The sequence below is a fragment of the Suricata suricatta genome, chromosome 4 (assembly GCF_006229205.1).
Source record: "Suricata suricatta isolate VVHF042 chromosome 4, meerkat_22Aug2017_6uvM2_HiC, whole genome shotgun sequence".
In the NCBI taxonomy this organism is placed as follows: domain Eukaryota; kingdom Metazoa; phylum Chordata; class Mammalia; order Carnivora; family Herpestidae; genus Suricata; species Suricata suricatta.
Genome location: NC_043703.1, coordinates 117,214,889 through 117,235,661, shown reverse-complemented (window position 1 = coordinate 117,235,661; position 20,773 = coordinate 117,214,889). Strand labels below are relative to the sequence as shown.

The window sequence follows — 20,773 nt, the reverse complement described above, 5'->3', positions numbered from 1 at the left end:
CCGCGGCCTCCCACCGCCCCCAGGGTCCGCCTTTCGGGCCGGTCCGCAGCCCCATGGCCTCTTGCGTGTCCAGCTCATTGACCGTAGCTGCAAGGCCTCCAACCCGCGAGAAAAGAAAGCTTCATTGAGCAGGCCGGGAGGGTCGGCGGTGGGGGGCGGAGGGAGTTGGAGCGGCCTCGGCCAGCTCCACGGGGGAGGGGAGGACCAAAAGGAGAAGAGGAGGGAACTGGCCTGGGAGGAATCGAGGGAAAGGGCGGAATGTGGGAGGGCTCAAGGGGACGTGGGAGGGACGAAAGGAGAAGGGGGAAAGGGTGGGGGGGTCCAGTCTCCCCTGGCCAAGCACTTTTTTGGGAAAGTCCTAGGACCGATCTCCAGGACCTGGACTCTTCTCCCAGCCCCTTAGGGCCCCGCTCAGCCAAGGTAGGGGGAGTCACGCTGCGGCGGGAAGAAGGGGAGTTTCGGATGGGAGGATGGTGGAGGAACCACGAAAAGGGGTGATGCGGAATGGGGTCGAGGGGAACCAACCCACTGAGGGTTTTATCAGTGTTAAAGAAGAGTGGGACACAAGAATAGTGGAGAGAGGAGGCAGATATTTGGCAGGCAGGGGGGGGGTGCAGGATGTTCCAAATAGGGCAGCCGCGGGGCCCCTAAGGCTGGAGGCTCCTCTGTGAGGCCCTACCACTGGGCCCCCAAGCCAGAATGTCACCAGAACAAAGCTGTCCTGTTGTGTTGTTTGTCTGAGTTGGGGGAAACATGTTCAGGGGGCCCCTTGCTGGAGAGGAGCTGTTCTCAGCCCCAGACAGAGGGAAGGCCTTGGCTGTGGAGTGGATTGGCGCCCTGGCCTCCCGTTGCCCAGTGACAGCAATGGCAGTGTTGGCAGGAGGTCTGGACACACTCCCCTCCCAGCTTGAGGCCTGGCCCTCCTGGGCCCCTTGACCCTGCAGGGCATGTGAGAGCCTGTGTGCTGGTTAGGGTGTGCAGGGGGTTCTCCATCCATTCTTGTCTCTGCCCTCTCTGCCTTGGAATCTGGCCAGACAGAGCTCTGGGCTTGGCTCCCATTCAGGAACCTAAGGTCTGAGATTCTCCTAAACCTCCTTGCCTGCTTCTATCCACAATCAGTAGCTGTCTGTCCCTCCCAATGGCTGAATGGAATCATCTGGGTCCTTTCTGCCTCCCCTCGTTGGCTCCTGCCAGCCCCTCTCCTCACCTGTTGCCGGTGTCTCTCCACTGCTCTGTGGACCTGGCTCTCTCACGATCCTCTTCTATCCATCTCCTACACTGTCTCTCCCCGCTGTCCCTTTCTGTTTGCTCCTGCTTTGTTCCCACCGCTTCCTTCCTCTCACATCCTGTCTGGGTCTCCCTCTTGCTCAGTCTTATCTCTTTCTCTGGAGCATTCTCTGCCTGTTGGTCTGTAATCACTATCTTTTGATCTCTGGGTCTCTTAGACCAGTAGGTGGGGGTGATGGAGGTACCAGTGACAGAACTAGGAAAGGACCTTCTGAGACAGAACAACTGATGGTGACTGTTTTACTCTGTACAAAGGAGAGGGAGAGCCTATCTCTAGGTCTCTGTCTCTCTCCTCCCTCCCTAGTCTGCACCTCTCTCACTGTTTAGATTGTATTTTTTTCCCACTTACTCCATGGGTCCTTTCTCTCACACTGTCTCTGTCTCTGTCCTTATTCAGTATCTCTCTTCCAATCATGACCTCTCTCTGGGACCCAGGACTGACTTCATCTGTGATTTCTCTTACACACTCTCTCTCTGGGGCACCCAGGCCTTCCCTGCCATGCGACCTGTCAGTATCTGGCAGCGGAGCCCATGGGGGCTGCTGCTCTGTCTGCTGTGCAGCTCATGCCTGGGATCTCCATCCCCATCCACGGCCCCTGAGAAGAGGGCTGGGAGCCAGGGGCTGCGGTTCCGGCTGGCTGGCTTCCCCAGGAAGCCCTTTGAGGGCCGAGTGGAGATACAGAGAGCTGGCGAGTGGGGCACCATCTGCGATGACGACTTCACACTTCAGGCTGCCCACATCCTCTGCCGAGAGCTGGGCTTCACAGAGGCCACGGGCTGGACCCATAGTGCCAAATATGGCCCTGGAACAGGTGAGCAATGCTCCAGGCATGGCCTAGGTATTGCCTTAACGTGGGGAGAGGGAACATCAGGATAGCACAGGTACAGGGACCTGGGACACCATAAACAGTGTCAGGTAAACCCCTGGTTGACAAACCAACCAACACAGTTACTTCCCAGACCCGTGCGACATTAAGCCAGTCAGTGCCTTCTCTGAACGTCAGAGGCCCTATGTGCAAAGTGACTAGATGATCTCTGAGTTCCTTCTTTCTGCAAAAGTATGATTCTACAAAGCCACGTGTAAGGACAGCCCTGATACAGGCAAGTCCTGTACAGTTAAAAACTGGTTTGATGGAAAGCTGAGAGCAGATAAATTATGTCTGAATATCCCAAAGCCAGAAAGGATCACAGATAGATAACTGCAGCTGACCAAATAAAATTATAGGCAAGAGCTGAAACCAACAAGCTAGAACTAAGAATAAGACAAGAATGAGTGTGAATAGTGGGGGCTTAAGAGGAATTCTGAGACTTGAGGATGCTTACACTGTATGAACCCAAGTGGGACTGATGGACAGAAGCAGGTGCAGTCTGGAACTAATCCCCAACTTCCTACTGGCTGGACCATTTCTGGAATAAAGTGTCACTTGGAGGTGCCACATTTAAAGAGAGACAGTAGAGGGGCACCTAGGGCACCCGACTAGGGCTCAGTCAGCCAAGTGTCCAACTCTCAGCTCAGGTCTTGATCTCAGGGTCGTGGGTTAAAGCCCTTGAGTTCAAGGTCCTACTGGGCACGGAGCCTACATAAAAAGAGAGAGAGAAGAAAATGGAAATACTTCCAGAGGAGAGCTGCCCAAATGTGAAAGATTGAAAGTTTCAAGAGGCAATAACTGAAGAAGCTGGGGATGCTTGGTATGAAAAGAAAAAGCTTTGGATAGCAATTACATGAAGGTTGTCTCCAAACATGAGGACAGTCATTTAGGTGAGGGATTTTCTGGATGGCATTGAAGGACTGAATCAGACCTTGGGGGATAGTCATGGAGAGTCACAAGGACTTTGTGACGGTTCTAGTGGCCTGGTTGGGCAGGAAGTAGGTACCCCAGCAGAAGCTGGGGAAGTCCTGTCAGAATATGCATGATAGGTCTTTGCCATTGTCTGGGACAGACACTGGGTAAAAGCCCATGGCCTTGGGGGGGAATTGGATCCATCCCCACTCTGAGCAGTCAGTGATGCTCATTTCAGGATGGTCCAGGCAGAGAGAAAAACAAGGGGGCAATGTAGTAACACAGGGAAGATGAAAGGATCTTAGATTTCCAAGTCACAAATGGCTCAAACCCCTAAGCCCCCACGTATTGGCTAGGTGGTCTTAGGCAAGTTACTTAACTTCTCTGGCAGCTCTGTTCTAAGAATAATCATGTATATGCATACATGGCAGAGTGCCTAACACACAACACGTACTTGATTCATTATAGTTATCATTGAATAGGTCAGGACTGATCAGAATTTCAGGGTTGACTCTCGGGGTTTTATTCACCCTCCCAAATTCTTGAGTATCCCCAGATCACCACTGACCCCCCCCATCAATCCTGTGCTCCCTTTCCTATTCCCTTCCAGGGTCTTCTGTCTTTTTCACATCCCATTATCTAAACAGAAAAAGTGGGATCATCAAGGCAGGTGTGAGGCCTCCATGATCACCCTCCCCCAAATCCCCATCACTTACCCTCCTCCTCCATCCTGCCTCCACAAACCTCTCTATCCCCTCATCTCTCCCTCCACAGGCCGCATCTGGCTGGACAACCTGAGCTGCAGTGGGACTGAGCAGAGTGTGACCGAGTGTGCCTCCCGGGGCTGGGGGAACAGTGACTGTACCCACGACGAGGATGCCGGAGTCATCTGCAAGGACCAGCGCCTCCCCGGTTTCTCGGATTCTAACGTCATTGAGGTCCGTACACACACACACACACAAAACACCCCACCCAGGATGGCCAGAGAGGGCTGTGGGGTGGTTATATGTGGTGAGAGGGGATACCAGAATGTAGGGGATCCCTTATGCCCACGGGATCATTTGAGGTGTGAGGCTGAGGCGGTGGGGGGGAAATGATAGAGCTCCTAGGCATATTAAAGCCCAGGGTTGTTTTAGCATTAGCATTCAAGTACTAAACCCGGCAGGCGCCTCTCCAACTTCATCCCTGGTCCCTCGGACGTCCCTTGCTCTCCCTCTCAGTCAGAGGCTCCTGCTCTCCTGGAACATCTCCCTTCTTATGCTCAGCACCCTTAATCGCCTCTCAGGGCACACGTCCTTCCACTCTCCTGGTTGCAGGAAAGTCTGTTCACAACAGAGAGCCCTGCGTCAGCCCCTGCTCCCCACTGTCTTTATGGCAAGCACGCCGATCAGGGTTCCTTAAGGGTGGCAGGGCAAATAAAAAGTCGTTACTGAGACTCGGTCCTCTGCCTGTGGTCCCATCCCCAGGTAGAACAGCACCTGCAAGTGGAGGAGGTGCGACTTCGGCCGGCCGTGGGGAGGGGCAGGCGGCCCCTGCCAGTAACCGAGGGACTGGTCGAAGTCAGGCTTCCCGACGGCTGGTCGCAAGTGTGTGACAAAGGCTGGAGCGCCCATAACAGCCACGTGGTCTGCGGGATGCTGGGCTTCCCTAGCGAAAAGAGGGTCAACACAGCCTTCTACAGGTGAAGGGGCCTGGGCGCTGGGCGGAGCAGACTGGGATGGAGGGGTGCTCACTAGGGAGCGGTGTCTCGCCCTCTGAGAGGGTCCGGGGCTCTGGAACAGTGGGGGAACTATGGAGGCCCTTTCGAAACTGGAGAGTTGAGAAACCTTGTGGAACCATGAAGGGTTCCCCAGGGCGGGTCTGAAATGGGGCCAGCGAGGCTCCTGCTCCCTAAGGTCCGCAGCCGGGGCGGGGCGAGTGGCGGCCGGTCGCGCGTCAGTACCATGACGCCTTCGGTTGGCAGGCAGAGTCTCGGCTCCCCGGGGCGCGCGCGGAGCCCGGCGAGGCCACGCCCAGCTGCGGGCGGTGTCGCGGAAGGTTAAGGTTACGGCGCGGACTCGGCCCCGGGGGCCGACGTCCGAGTTCCAGGAGCGCGCGGCCGCGCCCTGCGGAGGCGGTCCCGGGGTGTGTCCAGCGCCGGGCTGGGCGCGGGACTCCCCGCCAGAGGGCCGAACCCTGAGGGTCGCAGGGCGCCTGGAGAGGTGGGGCCTGCCTTCGGTCGCGGCCATCCTCAGGGCGCGTCCCTGAGTGCGGGAGCCCTTTGGACTCTAGGCAAGTCTTCCAGAATGTCCTTTGACAGAGGCGCCCGACCCTCTCCCACCTGCCCTGGAGCCCTGGAGTATGCGCTGGCCGCCAGGGTTACGGATCACACTTGTAAACAGCTCTGTGCTTAGAGTGCCTCGAAACGCTGGACCATCATGTGTGGTCATTTTGAGGAATTTGGAAATCTTTACAGTCATTCTAATCTATTTTGCAAGCTAAAATCCTTTTTTTTTTCTTCTCAGCTCTTCCTTAGTTAATTTTTGCAGAAAGACTTCTTGACATCTAGGTTAGCTTCCACTGAGCACACAACTTCAGATTCGGTCTGATTAGAGCGGGGTACAGTAGAAACGCTCAGCTTTGAGTAGAGCATGCCCAGATTTTGTATGCCTGTTGAGGAAACATCTCACTGTTCATATTAAATGGGTAATCATCTAAAACCAATTCAGATCTTCCCTTATCCTTGCTACTAATAGAAAAGCCTATTTGAAGCTAAATCTATGTTGAATTTACCCTATTTAGTTTGATACATCATTTAAAAACCATTTAAAAGCCACAATGAACCCATGAGATTATCTTGAGTCTTGACATTATTTTCCATTTATCATCCCTCCCAGCCTCCTCTGGGATAGCTAAATCTTCTGGCTTCATCAGAGTGCTGTTAAAATTATTGAAATGTTCAAAACCAAAGTCTAACCCTTCCTTACTCATCAAGTCTTTACTCATTACTTGTGAAATGTTTTTTCCACTAATTGGGAACAAACTGAACACTACAATGATGTAACCAAATTTCACCATTTTATCTATAATGGAATTGTGGGAGATTTTATTAGTCTTCCTTAAAATCTAGATATATTATATTCATGGCCATTTTCTAGCATTCCAATTTAGACATCTTATCAAAAAAGGAAATCATGATGGTTTGAGCTAATTTTTAATGAAATCTTTCTGGGTCTCTAAGCCTCACCATATTTTTTCCCCACTGTTCACAAACTTTTCATTTAATAACTTATTCTAAAATATTATTCTTTAGAATAAGGAATCCTTTTTCTTTTTTGAAAGTAAATACATTATCCAACCTCTAGTCTTTTCCATACTTGCTCAGATTTTCCTTGCTTTGGCTCTCAGACACATCCAAAAGTTCTTTCAGTCCCAAGGAATATACTTTATCTGGTCCGGAGACCCAAACTGTTTTAAAAACAGCTGTGTGCTGTGCTCCTTTGCTATTATTTGTCTTGGGGCTATATTTCTTTCTGTGTGCTTGTTCTTCACCTTTCCTGACACCAACATCAGGTTCTGAAAGATTCATACAATTTACAAAGCAGGGATTTCAAGTGAAGAGGATATTGTGAACAAAGGTGAAGAGATTCATTCGGTCAGTATTTATTTGTTGAGTGTCTATTGTTGTAGATACTAGGGATTCAGCAGTAGACAAAACAGACAAGACAAAAATCCCTGATCTCATGGACTAGGGAAGAATCAGAAAATAGTAAAATTTTAAAAAGCAAGGATGGGGGCGCCTGGGCAGCTCAGTCGGTTAAGCAGTTAAGCGGCGACTTCTGCTCAGGTCATAATCTCATCGTATGTGAGTTCCAGCCACACATGGGCTCTGTGCTGACAGCTCAAAGCCTGGAGCCTGCTTCGGATTCTGTGTCTCCCTCTCTCTCTGACCCTACCCTGCTCATGCTGTCTTTCCCTGTCTCTCAAAAATAAATAAAAAACATTTTTTTATTATTAAAAAAACAGAATAGACTGTGAGGGATACAGTGAAATCAAGGAGACAGAGAAATTAGTTAGGAGATTATTGTCTCCTGAAAGCCAAGTACAGAAAGTGACGGTGATGGTGACCAGTGAAAATGGTGAAAAATTATAAAATTCTGTGTGTATGGTTGAAGATAGAGGCAATAGAATTTGCTAATGGATTTAATGTGGGAGAGAAGGAGAGTGATTAAGGTTCACCCCAAGGTTTTGAGCCTGAGCTAAGTATGGAGTTGGCCTTACTTGATAAGAAAGACAATGGGTGGAGCATGTGTTGCGTGAGGATTGGGGGGCAGGGGTGTTGTATACTAAGAACTTTGCTTTGGACCGGTTTAATGTGAGGTTCTTTGAGACACTGAAATGGTGAGGCTCAGTATCAAGCAATTGGGTATATGACTCTAGAGTTGCTGAATAAAAGTATTTTAAGTCCTGAAACTGGACGTCACCAAGGGATTGAGTGTAAACAGGAAAGGACTGAATAGAGAGCTTAATCGTTATGTTAGGAAGATAAAGTGAAATGCAAACAGCGAGGTGAGGTAGAAAGACCAGGTGAGCATGGTGGCCTATAAGCCAAGTAACGCACTTCAAGGAGGAGCGCCATCACCTGAGTCGGTGCTGCTGGTGGGTCTAAAAGCACAAGGACTGAGAAACAAATGCTGGATTTAGCAAAACAGAGTCATTGCTGACCCTGACAGATTTGACCATGACTAGGATATTTTTCAAAAGACAGTTGACTAAAGTAGAAGGGTGTGCTGAGAAATAATGGAAGATCTGAATGCATAAAAGCCAGAAAATGGAACACTTTTGATGCCAGATTGGAGAGTTTGATCTTTATCTTATGGAAAAATTAAAAATAAAAGTATTTGTGTGGGATGATGATAAAATAAGACCAGTGTTTTTAAAATTTAGCTGATATTAGTGAATTGGAGGGGGAGGTTCTAGATGCAGTAAAGCTAGTCAGGAGCTTGTTTTAAAAACGAAGCTGATTAGGACTAGGGTAACAACAAAGAGGGAGAGGAAGGAATAGTTGTAGGATGACTGATAATAGAAAGTAAGAGAGAGATACCTGAAAAGATCCAGAAGCTGCTTGAGACAAGGATGGCACAAGCCACCAGCCATCTCTGGGCTTCGAGTTAATATGAACTAACTTTAGAAGTGAGCCATCCTTGGGATGTTTGAGACCCAGGAATTACCCATAGGTATGCATGGCCTGAAGTGATTTTCAGAGATCAGGAATATTTGTGTAGATCTTGGAATGCGTTACTAAGTCTGGGCTATGAAGGCTGGAGAAGGACACATACTAAGACCAGAGACCATTCTTAGAGAGGAGAGAGGTGACAGGAGTCCTGAGAGCTCTGTGATGGAGATGATGAGATAGACATCCTTTCGTGGCCAAATCACACAGAGAGCATTCTCATGGGTAGCACAATCATAAAGGATAAGCAAGATCATTTATAAAGAACTCCAACTTCCAAAATAAAGAAGATACATCTGCTGGCTTTTAGAGGAAGCAAGTAAGATTTAAGGAATGAGAAAATCAGAATGTGTGTGTTTATCATTTTTCAACTTGGTTTTATGGTTCTTCCCTACAACATGTGGAAGTGGTAGAATTTTAGAAGAGGAAAAGAATGTAGAGATAATTGAACCACTTACTGCCCTTTTGCAGACAAAGAAATTGAGGTTCTAAGAGCTTAAGTGCTGAAAGACATTTACTGAATTCCTGCTATTTGCAAATTGCTGTGCAAGGTGCTGAGAAGGCAGAGGTGCAGAGAGGTCAAGGAAGACCTCACAGGCGACAGGGATCTTTGTAATAAAAGCAATGGAAAGCAACTCAAGCGTTTTCATAAGCAGGACTGTAGGAGGACATGATCAGGTTTGTGGCTCCAAAAAAAACACTTTGACTGCATTTCTGAGGATGGTGTGGAGAAGAACAAGAGTGAGTGGATTGGAGAGATGTTTAGAAAATAAGATTGACATGACTTGGTTCTGGACTGACTTTGGGAACCAAAGATGAAATGTATCAAGGCTGACTGCTAGGTTTCTGGAGTGGATTTTGCAGAAAGAATTACAGGTTTATTTTTTGGACCTATATTACATTTTAGAAACATTAAGAAAGCAGGGGGTGCCCGGGTGGCTCAATCATCTGACTCTTAGTTTCAGCTCAAGTCATGATCTTGTGGTTTGTGGGTTTGAGCCCCGCACTGGGATCTGTGCTGACAGCATGGACCCTGCTTGGGATTCTCTCTCCCTTTCTCTCTACCCCTACCCCACTCGCACTCTCTTGTTCTCTCAAAATAAATGAAAAAAAAATGTTAAGGCAATGGAATAAACCAGGTTAGGTGTAAATGGGAACATAGAGAGAGGATGTGGAAGAATGCCTTAGGGCTCCAAAAATGTAAGTGACTAGCTAGAGGAGGAGCCTGCCAAGAAGTGCGAGAGAGAGTAACCAGAATGAGGAATCAAACCAGACTCATACTGTTAGGACAGCCAAGGAGGGAGAGAGGACAGAACAGCAGTGTCTGATGCTACCAAGAGGTAAACATGATGAAGACCGAAGCTGCCTACTGGAATCTGTCCTCCCAGAGTGATGTGGAAAACCAGATAGGAGTGGGTTAAGGAACGAGTGATAAGAGATAAGTTATAGAAGGGGAGCATTGACAACTCTTGACAATTTTTTCTATGAAGAGGAGGGGAGATATAGGGTAGAGGTGTGTGTGTGTGTGTGTGTGTGTGTGTGTGTGTGTGTGTGTGTGTGAGAGAGAGAGAGAGAGAGAGAGAGAGAGAGATCTGAACATTTCTTTGAACTGTTATTTATTTTTGAGAAACAGAGCATGAGTTAGGGAGGAGCAGAGAAAGAGGGAGATACAGAATCTGAAGCAGGCAAAAAGACCAACGAAATGCATCCTGAGGAAGAAGCCAGGCCAGGAAATACCAAGCAACTTCAGTGCTGCTTCTTATTTGTTTATTAACATCCAGTGCTTCTGCACACTGTACTATGTCCAGATATGATTCAGGAGAAACAAGAGTAGGGATGTGTTTAAAGGAGGAATAACTAAAACGATAACAGGGATTCTTATAAACTTAGAAGAATAGACAGGCAAAACCTGCATTCAACTGTACGTAGTTGGACAGAACAAAGAGCGGGGGCGGGGGCGGGGGCGGGGGCGGGGGCGGGGAGTCTTTGAAATCAAAAGGAGAATGAGGGGAGAAACAGACCTAGTTTCCAGACCTTAGACTTAAGGAAACCTCTTGAAGAATAAAATAGGTCAAATATTTAGGCCAGTTAAAAAGAAATAATGTTTTAGAACTTATTTCTCTGGATGTAAGATTGGGAACTGAGCTTGGTTTGTGAATGACTAAAGCATATGCAATTTAACTGGGGCAGGAAGGATGCTGTCATCCTAGGCCGCCTGGCTTTATGCTTCCCAGTCAAATCAAGTTAACGTCCTTGGACATCCAGCCTTGGTGCTTGGGGCTAGCCCACTGGCCTCAGACCTGGAAATGCCAGAAGTCAAAGAGCATCCAAGAATAAAAGACAGTCAGCCTCCAAATGATCAGGCCAGTTCTTTCTCTTTGCCCAGTTAGTCTGGCAATCTTAACAATCCTAACACCCTTCTAATTATATGCTTCTCCATAGACCACCCCTGAGGTTTAGATCAACCCGCTATTGCCCCTAGTCCTCATTATCTACCTATCCTAGTATAATTTCTGGGGGTGCTGGTACAGGGGCTCTATCAACCTAAGTCCATGGATTTTACTACTGCTCATCAGCGTGGTTATGTGCGCGTGAGGCCAGACAGCTGAGAAGGGTAAAGCCTTGGGAGTATCTGATGTTATAACATCCTGTTGAGTTTCCAACTTTCCTGTTGGAAAAGAAATTTGTCCCTGGCTGCACCAGCCTTTCCCACTTGATTCTAGACTGATCTTGACTCTGCTATTGTCTTACCCTCACAGAAAGTTGAGGAAGCGAGCGGCCAAAGCCTCGGCCCGACGCTCCAAGCCCCTTGGAAGGTAATGGGGCAAGAGCCCTGGGACCTCCTGCTCGCTCCTATGGCCCCAGGAGGTGGATGGATGGAAGGCAGCCTATCCATGTCCATCCCAGAACCCAAGCTGATGAATTAGGGATGTAACTGCACAATGGCCATTCCAAGGGTGGGTAGGGAAGGGAAGGGGAGGCAGGCATGGGGATGGGCAAGCTTTACCTTAGGGTGCACAAAGAGGAAATGATGTAGGAATGGCTGAGAAGCCTCCTCATCTTTATACTTCCCCCAAACAGCTTGGACTCTAGCCTCAACCACCTGCATGCTTCCTACCCCCCTTAATTCAATTCACCCACATTCCCATTCTCTCTCCTCCCTTTATCTCATATCCCTTTCTCCCGTCACCCCCTGGACTGACTAAATTTCTAATCATGATTGTTGAATTCACAGTGCAACAGGAGTTCCTAAAATAGAGTTCAGTGGTGTGCAACAGTCAGTGTATGTGGAAAATCTGGCCCCCTTCATTTTACTCCTTCTCACACTCTGCATAAAGCGTCCTTCCCGGAAACAGGAAAAAAAAAAACCCGACAGCAAAACCCTCTACCTTTCCTGGGCCATGTACCTAACCACTACCTCCACTAACTTTTCTCCTTTTTTCAGACCAATCACCAAGCTTAAAGTCAAACCCAAACCCCGAGTGGGCAGGGGATCAATCAAGAGGTAAATGAAGTTCAGGCTGGGTGTGCGGAGAGGGAGAGCACAGAGTGATGATGAGTCACGGCAACTGGGCTGTGGTCAGGAAGGGGTCTAAGAGGCCCCCACCAAGAGGCAGAGGGGCAGCAGTAGCTATTAGAAACCACCTTCCAGATGAGTCACTGAAACATAACGTGATGCTGGCCCTTATGCTCATTTCTGGGGAATTATGCTTATCACAGGATTTTTGAGTCTTGATAGAAGTTCATCCACTGACTACCCCTGTTCCACATGCTTATTTATCTTCCTCCAGTAAATTCTAGCAGATACTCTGGCACTTTCTCCTTCAGATGCCTTACTTGCGTCTCCCCCAAGAAGTTATGTTTGCCTAAGGGATCAGTGTTCCCATCTTAACTTCATTTAATTTTTTAAAAAATAGGTGCTACCAGCTTGGATGTTCCCCTCTGGAACCTCTGCCAGGGATGGGTTCAGATCATAGCCCCTGTGTCTCTGGCCCAGTTGACATGATTAATTTTCCTTGTGGGCTCCTACAGAACCCAAGGGGCAGAAGAGCTTCCAGCCCCAGTGATTGTCTCTCATCAGCTTCTAAAGGCCATTTGCACATGAGAAGTCTCCCTGATAACTTCTTCAGCAGTGGCTGAAATGCAGAGAATTCATCCCTTTCTTCTGTCTCCTCCTCTTTTTCTGCACATTTTGGGATCCCCCAGTGGTCCCTGCTGGCCCTCCTTCTCCAGCTTCTCCTTCTAGTGGCTTCAGTGGAGTTTGGAATTTGGGGGTGCTCTTGTAGTACCTTTTAGCTAAAGGTCATCTGTGCCCAACATAGCCATGCTCTAGCCTTCCCTGAACACCAAACTCAAGGGCACACTACTGTTTTTACTGTTTTCCTTATAGGGAGAGGGGAGGAGGGAGTTTAGAAGAGCAGGATCTTTTTCCTGTGATGGCCTCTTTGACTTTTATTTTCAGCAAAACAAGACTTTGGGAGAGTACCTGATCTGTTTGAGCTTCAGCATCCACTGGTCCTGAGCTTCTAAAGGTATTCTGTAGTCTCCAGGCTTCCTTTGTCTGTTGTGTTTATAAAATTTTCCATCTTCTTAGCCAATGACTTTAAGTCGTCATAACCTTCCTTCCTCTGACATCAAGTGATGGGCACGTTACTGCAATAGTTCATTGTCAAGCCTGCCTCACAGGCCCACTCCAGCCACAGCAGCCCACCTCTCTGGGCACTGCTCTCATCACGTGCCTCACTGCCATCTCTTACTCCATTGGTGTCAATACACCAGTCCCCTTCCTTCTCTAAAGGCATCTCTCTGAAGGGTTTCCAAGGTTTAACATCTCTAGTTTAGTTTAGTCCCATTTTTGTGCTCAGGTGGCTACAGAACATTCTTTCTGTTATGTTTCAATTGCAGGAACATGGGCTACATCATTAAAGTTCAGCTCAAGTCTGGAGAGATCACTACCATTCTGTTGTGCATATTGTCTCCTTCTCTGGTCATGTGGACGCTAACTTGTCTGTCTTGCATTTGTACATCTTCATTTCCACATGTGCCAGCCCCAGTCCTTCCCTAGGTCCACCTTCTGGTATAATCTTCTCATAACTACCCATCATTCTCTGGCCTGGAAGACCCTCTAGCCTCTGAGAAGCCATTTAGACCCCAAATTTACTCAGTCCTTTGAGTCCTGACTCATTCAGTTATTTCAGCCTCAGCATAACAGAAGGATATGCTCACGCTGGCTCTTCAGGCTTCCTGTTTGTGTCAGCTACCCCCTCCTGCCCATCTCTTCCAGCTGGGCCGTCCTGGCTTCCCACTCTCTTTGCACAGCAGCCTCAGCCTCAGCCTCTGTTAGGGCTGGCAGCCTGAAACCATTTGGAGCAAGGTTTCTGCCAGGCAAGTCAAGACTAGCCGTCCTGCCCATAGTGGTCTTCGGCTGCAGGTCCCCAAGGACCCTCCTGTCTGGGTAATCTGGGCTCCTCCAGCCCAGAAACTTGCCATTCCCTTTGTCTCTATGGAGGGAAATGTAGCAGAAAAGAAGGGAAGAAGGGATAAAATGGTCATGAAATGTTGGGGATGGGAGGCATGGAGGGGAGGATGGTTGTCGGCAAAGAGGCAGGAGCATTGTTTTACCCTACTGCACCCCACTCCTGTCCCCCCAGGCTGCTGGCCCAGCGGCAGCAACACTCCTTTGGTCTGCATGGGGTGGCGTGCGTGGGCACGGAGGCCCACCTCTCCCTCTGCTCCTTGGAGTTCTATCGTGCCAATGACACCACCAGGTGCCCTGGGGGGGCCCCTGCGGTGGTGAGCTGTGTGCCAGGCCCTCTCTACGCAGCATCCGGTGGCCAGAGGAAGCAACAACAGTCGAAGCCTCAGGGGGAGGTGTGTGAGACAGTGACTATAACCTTCCCCACCCCAGGTGGAGAACCCCCTAGCCTAGCCAGCCCCTGACTTAGCACAGCCCTGACCTTTGCGGACAGAGAGGAACCTCTCAGGGGGTGGGCACATACCTGAGACCACCCCTCCCCACCAGAATCTCCTTTATCTCCCAGGTCTACTTAGCCCTCTCTATGCTGTTTCCATTCACTGCTCTTGGGCACATCTCTCTCCTCTATAGACCCGAGTGCGTCTAAAGGGCGGGGCCCACCCTGGAGAGGGCCGGGTGGAAGTCCTGAAGGCCAGCACGTGGGGCACAGTCTGTGACCGCAAGTGGGACCTGCAGGCAGCCAGCGTGGTGTGTCGGGAGCTGGGCTTCGGGAGTGCTCGAGAGGCTCTGAGTGGTGCCCGCATGGGCCAGGGTGAGGGGGATGAAGATGGGAGGAAGAGGGAAGGAGGAGGTACTCACTCTCCCGGGGGATATGGTCCTTGGGAAGGAGACCCCTGGGCAGACAACGAAGGTCCAGTTATAACCTCCTGATCTTTGACCTCTGTCCCTAGGCATGGGTGCCATCCACTTAAGTGAGGTTCGGTGCTCTGGACAGGAACCCTCCCTCTGGAAGTGCCCCCACAAGAACATCACAGCTGAAGACTGTTCCCATAGCCAAGATGCTGGAGTCCGATGCAATCTGCCCTACACTGGGGTAGAGACCAAGGTCAGTTATCTTCCCAGATTAGTCCAGGAATCTCACATCCAATCCAGTCCTGGTCACAATCTGCAGCCTGACAGCTTCCCAGCCCACGGTCCCAGGCCCCTGCCATCCTGCAGCTCCCACCTGATGCCCCCACTTGCGAGCCCCTACGTGCCTCTGAATCACCCATCGGCCACATACCTGTTACAGACTCCCACTACCCCTCTCTCAAAAAGCTTACCGGAATTTCCGTTGTGTCACTGCAGATCCGACTCAGTGGGGGCCGCAGCCGACATGAGGGGCGAGTGGAGGTGCAAATAGGGGGACCTGGGTCCCTTCGCTGGGGGCTCATCTGTGGGGATGACTGGGGGACACTGGAGGCCATGGTGGCCTGTAGGCAACTTGGACTGGGCTATGCCAGCCATGGCCTGCAGGTGAGTGGGAAGGAGAGGGAAACCAACACAATTGCCTCCAAAGCCTGTGTTTGGGGCAGAGGACTATGGAAATGAGTCCCTTGGCCCAAGAGGCTGGATGATGGGGCCTCACAGAAACACCAACATGTGTCCCCAGGAGACCTGGTACTGGGACTCAGGGAATGTAACAGAGGTGGTGATGAGTGGAGTGCGCTGCACAGGGTCTGAGCTGTCCCTGGACCAATGTGCTCATCATGGCACCCACATTGCCTGTAAGAGGCCAGGAACCCGCTTTACTGCTGGAGTCATCTGTTCTGAGAGTGAGTGAAGGATATGGTGATGCAAGCCAAAGAAGGGAAGCTCTGGGCCACCCCCTCTGAGGGAAAAGAGAGCTGTAATCTGGAGGGGGCTCCTTCCCCGTGAAGAAGCAGCCTCTCACACTCCACAGGGGGAGTAGAAGCACCCCCATCTGTCCCCACCCCTCAGCAGTGACTTCCCAACACTCTGCTCCCTTCCTTGTGCAGCTGCATCAGACCTGCTGCTGCACTCAGCACTGGTGCAGGAGACCGCCTACATCGAGGACCGGCCGCTGCACATGCTGTACTGTGCTGCAGAAGAGAACTGCCTGGCCCGCTCGGCCCGCTCGGCCAACTGGCCTTATGGCCACAGGCGTCTGCTCCGATTCTCCTCCCAGATCCACAACCTGGGACGAGCCGACTTCAGACCCAAGGCCGGGCGCCACTCCTGGGTGTGGCACGAGTGTCATGGGTGAGAGGGTCAAGTAGAAGGGCAAGGTCACTGGAGATGGGGCAAGACTGCTGGGGGCAGGGACGGAAACAGGGGTTCCCTTGTCCCCACAGGCATTACCACAGTATGGACATCTTCACTCACTATGATATCCTGACCCCCAATGGCACGAAGGTGGCTGAGGGCCACAAAGCTAGTTTCTGTCTGGAAGACACCGAATGTCAGGAGGGTGAGTTGGGCCTAGAACAGACTCCGGTATCTCCACCCCACAGCCTTGCCTCACACTGACATATGACAATCCCTCTCAGATGTCTCCAAGAGGTATGAGTGTGCTAACTTTGGAGAGCAGGGCATTACCGTGGGTTGCTGGGATCTCTACCGGCATGACATCGACTGCCAATGGATCGACATCACAGATGTGAAACCAGGAAACTACATTCTGCAGGTGCCTGGGGCCTGAGATCCAGCTGGCAAGTGGGAGAAGTGTTTATTAAAGATGTGAAGACTACAACTGGTCAAATTGACTTTCTCCCACTCACAGGTGGTTATCAACCCCAATTATGAAGTAGCAGAAAGTGACTTCACCAACAACGCAATGAAATGTAACTGCAAATATGATGGACACCGCATCTGGGTGCACAACTGCCACATTGGTATTTGATGGGAAGAGCAGCCCAGAGAGACTGGGGGATGGGAAGGAAAGGCCTTCATTCTCTTCTACCTAACTTGGTTCTGTGTCTTCCCACCCTCCTCTGGATCTCCCAGTCTCTCCACTTCTACTCACCCTTCCCCACAGTGGGTCCGTTTCCCTGCCTAAACTGCCCATTCACCTTGCAGGTGATGCCTTCAGTGAAGAAGCCAACAGGAGGTTCGAGCGCTACCCTGGCCAGACCAGCAACCAGATCATCTAAGGTGCTGCCACCCTCCTCTGCAAACCACCACTGGCCCCTAATGGCAGGGGTCTGAGGCTACTATTACCTCAGGAGCTTACCAAGGAACCCCTGATGTCAGCAGGCTGGCCATGCTCATCCAGTGTGCGCTATGGATGTGGAACCGTCAAGACGAAGTTATCGCCCTCCTTCCTAGGCCAGCTGCCGGATCTGTGGCCAAGCACGGGGAATTTTTGCTTCCAGGCCCAGCACTGAGTCAAGCACGCTGCAAAGAGCAGCGCCTGATTGACTGCCCAGAACAACAGACAGCAGGAGCTCATTTTCTTGAATAGGGAGGTCAGAATGGTCAGCTCCAGTATCTCCTCTCAGTTTAGAGGGGATACAGCTTTACCTCTAGCCTCTTCATGGGGGAAAAGATCAGTGCCCCCCACCCTTATTTTTGACTATAACATGATGCTAGGTATAATTTTATTTTATATAAAAAGCATTTGTGTGATTCCTCAGAGCCCAGGGATTGGTGCTGGTGGTTGGAGGGACCTGCCCCCCACTGGTTCATTTAATCCTCTGTCCAGGTACCCTCGGAGTCTAGGCCAGGAAAGCAAGGTGGAAATGAGAGCAGGAGCCTCAGAGTCCTGCTGACCCACTCATTCTGTGACTTCAGGGGTCACATATAAGGTCAATGTTTCTGGTCCCCGCCGGATGCGCACTGCCAGCTGGGATTGGGTTCGAACAGCTTCATAAATATCTTCAGCATTTTGTACCAGCTGCTCCCCAATGGCCAAGATCACATCACCCGGCCGTAGGCCAGCCCTATGGTGAAAGACGGACAGAGAGAAAAAGGAGGGACTAGACAGCTCAGTTCAAGGGCACATGCACGCTTCACCCATCCCCACCTCACAACGTAGTCTCTCCCTCACCGGTGTGCAGGGGAGTCCAGGATGACTTTATGGATGAGCACACCATGCTGAACATCAGGGAAGCTTGGTTCTCGAAGCTGTAGTTCAGCAAGGATGCTGAAAGGACATAGATCATCACCCTGTTAACCACACCAAGGCACTCTCCCTTGAGTTCACCTCAAATCTCTCATCAACACATTGACAATTATATGGACAAGGGCATGCCCTAGATACTCCAGATAGAAAGGCAATTCAATTTCTGCCTTTTCAAAGTTAGGAAGTAGAATATGTGTATAAAAAGTAACTAATTCCAAATGACACATGCTACTAAATCAATAACACTAATGTCATTCTAGAATTCTAAGGGAAGCTTTAAGGAGAGAATAGAACTTAACCTGGGCCTAGAAGCATGGTTCTGGTATTTAACTATATAAAACAAGAATAACATAAATAAAAAACATGAGAGTAGGAAATCAGGTTGGCTGGAACAGAGTATATTCATGGAAGAAGCCAGATCTGGAAGGCTGAATTGGAGACAGATGGAAAATGGCCCCTGAACACCAAGTTAATGGCCCAAAGTTTTTAAATCAAAGCAGTAGCAGGATGAAATCAATCTGGTAGCAGATGTGCAAAATGGATTGGAGTGAGAAAGTCAAGATGATGAGAGAGGACAGCTCTTCTGATAGCTCCCAAGTGTGAGGCAACTCATCTTAGATAAAGATTAAATTTGATAACAAAGCTCAACAGCGATGCCAGTTGCCCACTACTGAGTGTACTGGTAGTCCTACAGGTCACTACTCTTAAAGCTCATACCTGGGAGTCAGGGTCAGCATCATCACCCCAATGTAGCGGCGCTGGGACCCACTGATTCCAAACCAGGAATCTGTGATGGAGGAACAAATGAGCCACATTCAGTTACATCCTTCCTTTCCCTCCCTTTCCTCCCAATACACCCCCACTCTTCCCCCACCCCACCCCACCCCACACCACCCCCTGCTCCATCAAGGCCCAATGAATGCCCTTCCCACCACTTAATGGAATCCCTTCCCCCCAAGCCAGGCTCACTCTTTTTTTCCCCACGATGCAGAAACTCTCGAAGGCGATCAGAAGGGATAGCAAAGGAGATTCCGGCTGTGACCTTCATGGTATTCACTCCGATCACCTCCCCATCCTGCAGGGATAGAGCCCACTATTCCCTAGCCCAAATAAATAGTAGGAGATGGAGATACCCGAACAAGAGTAGCAGGAAGTATTGGGGACTTGGGGGATATCTGGTTGGATTTGGGGAGATAAACCACCAGGACACTGCTCAGAAACTTGATGGGAATGCACACCCCTTCTCACACTGACCTGGGGCAGGGATTCTTGGAAAGAAGGATGTCCCACTCACCAGGTTAACCAGAGGACCTCCAGAGTTTCCAAACTGCAGGACAAGGAGAAAATATGGAAGAGATCCAGGGACTCTATGCCTGGGGGCATAACCAGGATATAGGTACTTTCTCCAAATTCTTTTTCCAGCCCAGCCAGAGTGGCCACATATGCGCAGCCCAACCTCTGTATATAAACTCGTCCACCATCTATCACAGTTGGTCCCCTGCCCCACACAGCCTTCCCCCCAACCCCCAACCTAGTTTGTCATTTCTCTCATAGCAGGACGCACATCAATAGCTGCATCAGTCTGGATGTATTCCACATTGGTTTGGGGGAGGCCCAGGTCTCTGGCTGGACGCTGAGCAGAGCTGACAATGCCAGAAGTGATCGTGTTCTGCAGTGCAAAGGGACTTCCCATGGCAACAACAAACTCCCCTTGCCGTACATCTGCAGAGCGTCCCAGGGGTAGTGTGGGAAGAGGCTCCTAAGGGAGAATGGGTATAAGAGACCCGTCACCTAGATATGTGAGCAAATTCACAGTCCCAACCAGACCCAGCCTGCCCAGACCCCCACCTTAGTCTGAATCCTCAGCGTGGCAATGTCTGCCACGGGATCCACAGCTGTGACCATGGCCTCATACGTGTCGCCGCTAAGCAGCCTCACACGGACTCGGCGCCGATCAGCCACCACATGAGCGTTGGTTACGATGAGCCCATCAGCAGCCACCACGAATCCTGAGCCATTCGAGATAGGGACTTCGCGGCCGGAGAAAGGGTGTCTGGGATGGGGGGAAAGCAAGGATGTGAGGAGGCTCAGACACCTAGCTCGCCCGCCCCTTAGCCCACAGCTTGGGTGCCTCCTGCCCTTCCCCGCCGTTACCGGCCCAAGATCTCGATATAAACCACGGCAGGTGCTGTCTTCTCCACCACGTCTGCGATGAAGTTGTACTGGCTCCGGGGAGAGGTGGGCGGTGAGCCAAGGACCGAGGCGAGGACCGCTGGAGGACCCCGACCCCCGCCCCACAATAGCAACAGCACTGCACCCCCAGCACCCAGCGCCACCGCCAGCCATATGCGCGGACGGATTCCAGGGGTCTCTGAGACCTCCCGGGTCCGGAGATCAGGGGACCCTGCAGTCAGCCGTGCTCGGGAATCCGAAGTCCCCGACGTCAGACACGTCCGTGGTTCAGGGACCCCACCAGACAACCGGGCCCAGAGACTGGGGGTCCCATAAGTCACTCGGACCCGAGGGTCAGGAGTTCCTGACGTCAGCAAGGCCCGGAGGTCAGGGGTCAACAGGGGCCCCTTCCCCCTGGAAACCCCCCCCAAAGCCCGCCATCCCCAGAGGTTCCAGCCTGCACCCCGCCCCGCCCTCAGTGCAGCCATCAGCTCCGCCTCGGCTGCCTCCTCGCCCGCCCTACACAGAGGCGGCGCCCTGGACGCGCGCTGGCGGACAGCGGGACGCGGGGCACGCCGGTACCTGAAGTCCTCCAGAAGTGCACGCCGGGACCCAGGATTCCGGGAGCCCGACCCCGCCTCCGCCCCATGAATGCCGGGAATTGTGGTCCCCGCGGGACGCGAGTTATGAGGTGGCCCAAGGGCCCGCGAGGCATGCTGGGA

General features: G+C 50.9%; 2 protein-coding genes across 4 annotated transcripts; one reads left to right on the top strand and one right to left on the bottom strand.

Annotated features, from left to right (window-relative positions):
* The first annotated feature begins 330 nt into the window (after positions 1-330).
* On the top strand, positions 331-17,393 carry LOXL3 (lysyl oxidase like 3). 3 transcript variants are annotated; one of them, XM_029937659.1, is made up of 14 exons: positions 331-2,099; positions 3,843-4,006; positions 4,535-4,749; positions 13,932-14,151; positions 14,387-14,567; positions 14,707-14,861; positions 15,104-15,271; positions 15,408-15,570; positions 15,775-16,018; positions 16,111-16,226; positions 16,306-16,442; positions 16,539-16,650; positions 16,835-16,909; positions 17,012-17,393. In XM_029937659.1, exons 1-13 carry the CDS (start codon positions 1,640-1,642, stop codon positions 16,906-16,908), a joined length of 2,409 nt encoding a protein of 802 aa, XP_029793519.1. In that variant the 5' UTR covers positions 331-1,639; the 3' UTR covers position 16,909; positions 17,012-17,393. The 3 variants fall into 3 exon arrangements, with proteins under 3 accessions (XP_029793519.1, XP_029793520.1, XP_029793521.1); XM_029937660.1 differs by having other exon boundaries at positions 345-420; positions 1,775-2,099; positions 16,835-17,393; XM_029937661.1 differs by lacking the exons at positions 331-2,099; positions 3,843-4,006; positions 13,932-14,151; positions 14,387-14,567 and having other exon boundaries at positions 4,679-4,749; positions 16,835-17,393.
* On the bottom strand, positions 17,339-20,694 carry HTRA2 (HtrA serine peptidase 2). Its single transcript, XM_029937662.1, has 8 exons — positions 20,034-20,694; positions 19,728-19,932; positions 19,444-19,638; positions 19,174-19,206; positions 18,849-18,954; positions 18,597-18,666; positions 17,805-17,900; positions 17,339-17,697 (listed from the first exon to the last, which is right to left on the bottom strand). Exons 1-8 carry the CDS (start codon positions 20,537-20,539, stop codon positions 17,532-17,534), a joined length of 1,377 nt encoding a protein of 458 aa, XP_029793522.1. The 5' UTR covers positions 20,540-20,694; the 3' UTR covers positions 17,339-17,531.
* Positions 20,695-20,773: the final 79 nt, after the last annotated feature.